This window comes from Etheostoma cragini, chromosome 11 (assembly GCF_013103735.1).
Source record: "Etheostoma cragini isolate CJK2018 chromosome 11, CSU_Ecrag_1.0, whole genome shotgun sequence".
Lineage (NCBI taxonomy): Eukaryota > Metazoa > Chordata > Actinopteri > Perciformes > Percidae > Etheostoma > Etheostoma cragini.
Window position 1 is genome coordinate 18,011,453 of NC_048417.1, and position 5,024 is coordinate 18,016,476.

Below are 5,024 nucleotides of genomic sequence, written 5' to 3' on the forward strand. Positions count from 1 at the left end.
TATATATATGCCTACTATAAATATTATGTTAAGAACTAATGTATGTCTTTAAAATTGAAATGCACTTCTGAAAAACAATGCTTTTTCTTCTCACTTCCCATAGGGCCCAGAGCATTGTGTGAAATGCCTGCATTTTAAAGACGGCCCTAATTGTGTTGAAAAATGTCCCGATGGCCTGCAGGGTGCCAACAGCTTCATCTTCAAGTACGCCGAAGCCAACAATGAATGCCATCCCTGCCATGCCAACTGCACCCAGGGGTAAGTACAGTCAGGATACGGACTAGTCAGAGGTGTTGGAGGTTCAATGGTCAGTAGTCCACAAACGTTTCTGTCATTTCATTATACATCAGAATGGGTTCCCTCAATCTATAAAAGATGAATGAAACCAAACAGTTATCGGCCAGATAAAACCTAAATACATGGAACATTTCTACCATGTGTCATCCTAGATGGTTTTATTGGATGATGACTAATCATTAGAAAAATCCATTAGCAGATTGTGAGACAGATAATTTACAACAAAAATGATTTTAATCGGTAACTTCAGTTTTGAGATTTACGTATTTGAAATAGGGACAGTGCATATTAATGAACATTTATGTAAATATATACAGTGGGGCCAAAAAGTATTTAGTCAGCAACTGGTTGTGCAAGTTCTCCTACTTAGAAAAATGAGAGAGGTCTGTAATTTTCACCACAGGTACACTTCAACTATGAGAGACAAAATTAGAAAAAAACAAACAGGAAATGACAAACAGGAAAAAAAACAAACAGGAAATGACATTGTATGATTTTTAAAGAATTTATTTTTAAATTATCGTGGAAAATAAGTACTTTGTCACCCACAAACAAGCAAGATTTCTGACTCTCACAGACGTGTAACTTCTTCTCAATGAAGCTCTTCTGTCCTCCACTCATTACCTGTATTAATGGCACATGTTTGAACTTATCTGTAGAAAAGACACCTGTCCAAAGCCTCAAACAGTCAGACTCCAATCTCAACCATGGCCAAGACCAAAGAGCTGTCAAAGGACACCAAGAAGAAAGTTGTAGACCTGCACCAGGCTGGGAAGAGTGAAAAAGTGAATCTACAAAAGGCAAGCATGTTGGTGTGAATCAATCAACTGTGGGAGCAATTGTAAGAAAATGGAAAACATACAAGACCATTAATAATCTCCCTTGATCTGGGGCTCCGAGCAAGATCTAATCCCATGGGTTCAAAATGATCATGAGAATGGTGAGCAAAAATCCCAGAACTACATGTATGGACCTGATGAATGACCTGCAGAGAGCTGGGACCAAAGTTACAAAGGCTACCATCAGTAACGCACTACGCCGAGAGGGACTCAAATCCTGCAGTGCCAGGTGTGTCCCTCTGTTTAAGCCAGTACATGTCCAGGCCCATCTGAAGTTTAGCAGAGAGCATATGGATGATCCAGAAGATAATTGGGAGAATATCATGTGGTTATATGAAACCAAAATGAAACTTTTTGGTAAAAACTCAACTTGTTGTGTTTGGAGGAAGAAAAATACAGAGTTGCATCCCAAGAACACCATACCTACTTTGAAGCATGGGGAAGGGAACATCATGCTCTGGGGCTGTTTTTTTGCAAGGGGACAGGAAAACTGATCCGTGTAAAGAGAAGAATGAACGTGGCCATGAATCGTGAGATTTTAACCCAAAACCTCCTTCATCAGTGAGAGCCTTTAAGATGGAACGTGGCTGGGTCTACCTGCTTGACAATCATCCCATACACACCGCTCAGGCAACGAAGGAGTAGCTCCGTAAAGAGCATTTCAAGGTCCTGGAGTGACCTAGCCAGTCTCCGGACCTCAACTCCATAGAAAATGTGTGGAGGGAGTTGAAAGTAACCGCTCAAACATCACCGCTCTAGAAGTGCTCTGCATGGAGGAATGGGCCAAAATGCCAGCTACAGTGTGTGCAAACCTTTGGCTTGACCTCTGTCATAGCCAAACAAGGTTATGTTACAAAGTATTGAGTTGAAATTTTGTTATTTACCAAATACTTATTTTCCACCATCATTTACAAATAAATTCTTTTTTTCCCTCATTTTGTCTCTCATAGTTGAAGTGTACCGATGATATATTACAGACCTCATCTTTCTAAGTAGGAGAACTTGCACAATCAGTGGATAACTAAATACTTTTTTGGCCCCACTGTTAGATTATAGTCAGCCAGTGTCTAATTTACATTACATTTTTAGACCCATTTGAAGGTTAATTTAGAAATAAGTTCCAACACAAATCAATAAGAATAATAACAGTAAAAGAGTACAATTAACAAAAAGACAAACAATAAATGTTGCTCAATGTACAGTAACATGTTGGAGTTCTGTGTTGAGTTACTATACTGTCAAGTGTGTATGTGTGCTATTAGCACTAGCATAATGCTTCATCATTCTTTTCCAAAAAATGTACTTGGTTATACCAAAATAAATACAAGATTCCTATCATTAACTCGTACATGTCATTACATAACATATAGCCCTTCCCCTAACTCCAAACCCTAAGATCTGGCTGCTCCAGCTTTTAAATGAGCGACATTTCACACCGACATCAATAGCATTGCCACAATTAGTCGTAAGTTGAACTAAATTTGTCCGGAGCTTCTGCTTACTTTGGTTAAGTTTGACAACTCTGACATGCGAGTTTACACCACTAACCAATTGACACTTCTGACATATGAAACTGAGGTGGATAGTCCAAAATGTGTAAAACACATAGTAGCTGTACTACACCATACCATTTAGTAAAACCCTGCTCTGCTTGAGTTCTAACTGCACCACAAAAGAGGCATGGTTTACAGTCAGTCCTGAGACAGAAGTTGATGGTACAAATGCGTCTATTGATTAATGTTAATGTATTGCTTGGTTGGCCATTGTATAACACCACCATGTTACTGCTGAGCTCATCAGCCAACGTAGCTACCTAACTAGCCCTGCAAGTTGTCACTACATCAACCAGCGTCCAGTACCATCTGTTTCACAACAACACTCCAATGAAGTTCCCTCTGACATTTTGACTGAGTACTAACAGAATATTCTTAATGACTCTCCACATTTGTAAATATATTTGGCTTTCATGTACATAGTACGTTTATACTATAAGAGCATAGTCAGATATGCATTTCTTTTCACTATCCACATCCTGCAAATGTAAAACTATAATCCAACATCTTGCAAGATAAGAGATGATTAGAGAGGAAAAGCCAGAAATGAGAGAGAAGATAGGAATAATGAAAGTGAGTGGAGTCAGAGAAGTACCTTGCCACTCTCCACTGCTCGGTAACCACTGATTGCTCAATGTAATATTCAACAAAGGTTGGTAAGACGTCATTTTGTAATTCCGCAGGGAGTTTATGTCACTTCCTTGTGTGTTATTTCTCCTCTTCTGAGTGACAGCCTCCAGCTCGCTAGAGCATAGCAATGTAGTCATAAATGAAAAAAAGACAGGCTGACACTTCATGAGCAGATCCGCCTCTCAAAAAAATAATAAGCCGGGGGAGGGAAAGGAATGGGAGAGTCAAAAAAGTAAAGCTTTAGGGATGAAACCACTTTCCTTTACTTCTAAACAATGGAAAGGAGAGCTTCCAAATGTTGGAGTGAGTAGTAAGACTGTCAAACACACCCAGTGCACATTACACATGAGAGATTTAACAACACAGGAGGACTGGTAACATTTCCACGAGAAATCTTTGCTTTGGATCTGAAGCCAATATAACTGTAATCTGTCACCCATGTGGACACACTGAAAATGAACCTCTAGGATATAGTTGGGACTCATACATGCTACACACACATACATAAACACACACACGCACACGCACACACACACACACTGTATGTTTTAACAGACAGGAATAAAGGGGTGGAGTGGACAGATAACAGAAGTCAATAGTTTTGGCTTAGCTTGTTGTCAGGAAAATGACTAGTCCATACTTTCACAAATCAAAAATATTGACATAAACAAAGAACTGCAGTTTCACTCAGTTAGAATGCACTCAGATTTACTGTTGCAATGCATACTCTTTTCAGGACAGATTTCCTTTTTCTATCAGTGTCACTGTAAGTTACTGTACGGTCAGCTATAAACCACTTACCACTGAAAAAACATCCTTTGCATCACTCCTTACAAAGAAAGTGTGGTATTTTTCTCTAAAGTGTAATTGGAAATTGTGTTTCCTAGAACATATTAAATGGTAAAAAATATATTATCTAATATTACATCCCTAATGTGCGAAGGCTGAGATAATGCAGTAAGCCTGTATAAAAAAAAACGTAATTTAAGGACGCATGAGTGACCTGTCAAAGGCATGCTAAAGTCTACTGCCCATTACATGGGTTTTCATTATCAAGCAAACAAGATATGTGAAAATTCAATGTACTGTTGTAGGTTCAGCTGCTCAACTCCCTAGACTGTCTCATCATTCTCAGACATATGGCAAACTATGAATGCTGCTTGTTTATTGTCCTATATTTGTTTACTGTATAGGTGCATTGGACCAAGACTGCAAGACTGTATTGGCTGGATGGACAGGTACAAAAATATGTGTATTGCCTTTCATGGAAACAACCCTACACACACACACACACATACACACACACACACACACACACACACACAGAAATCACAGTAAGCAAAGTCTTTGATTAATGGCTAGCTCTAAGGCCCAAGATCCCTGTGAGTGTCCTTAATGCCTCTCTGAGAATGCATGCTTGTGTTTGTGTGTGTATGTGCACAAGCAATTTGCCTTGTTCTTGATAAATTGATAGCACTTTAGTTTTTGTCCTGAGGCTATTAGGAAAGAGGGGGAGGCAGACAGAATTCCGCAGTTAACAGAAAATAGATTCAAGATTTCATAAAAGTAACAGTTTGGCATCGAGTGGTGTTGAGAATTGTTGGGTGGCGTTTTGGGGATGATAAAAAAAAAAAAAGACTGATCGATTGAGCAGCAAACACTACAAAACCAACTGGTGGGTATTTAGCACAACACTGCTCTCAAC

The 5,024-nt window shown here is 39.1% G+C and overlaps 1 protein-coding gene and 1 long non-coding RNA gene across 3 annotated transcripts in view; one reads left to right on the forward strand and one right to left on the reverse strand.

The window, feature by feature from the left end:
* The window catches only part of LOC117952536 (receptor tyrosine-protein kinase erbB-4-like), a 317,936-nt gene that overhangs the window by 252,390 nt on the left and 60,522 nt on the right, over window positions 1-5,024 (forward strand). For both annotated transcript variants that reach the window (XM_034884894.1, XM_034884895.1), the window contains exons 15-16: window positions 104-258; window positions 4,513-4,557. In XM_034884894.1, coding sequence (XP_034740785.1) covers window positions 104-258; window positions 4,513-4,557 — 200 coding nt within the window. The remainder of the gene's footprint in view (window positions 1-103; window positions 259-4,512; window positions 4,558-5,024) is intronic.
* Window positions 1-5,024, reverse strand: part of LOC117952541 — an 8,249-nt gene that overhangs the window by 1,859 nt on the left and 1,366 nt on the right. The window contains exon 2 of the long non-coding RNA XR_004658445.1: window positions 2,950-2,959. This is a non-coding gene — a long non-coding RNA (uncharacterized LOC117952541). The remainder of the gene's footprint in view (window positions 1-2,949; window positions 2,960-5,024) is intronic.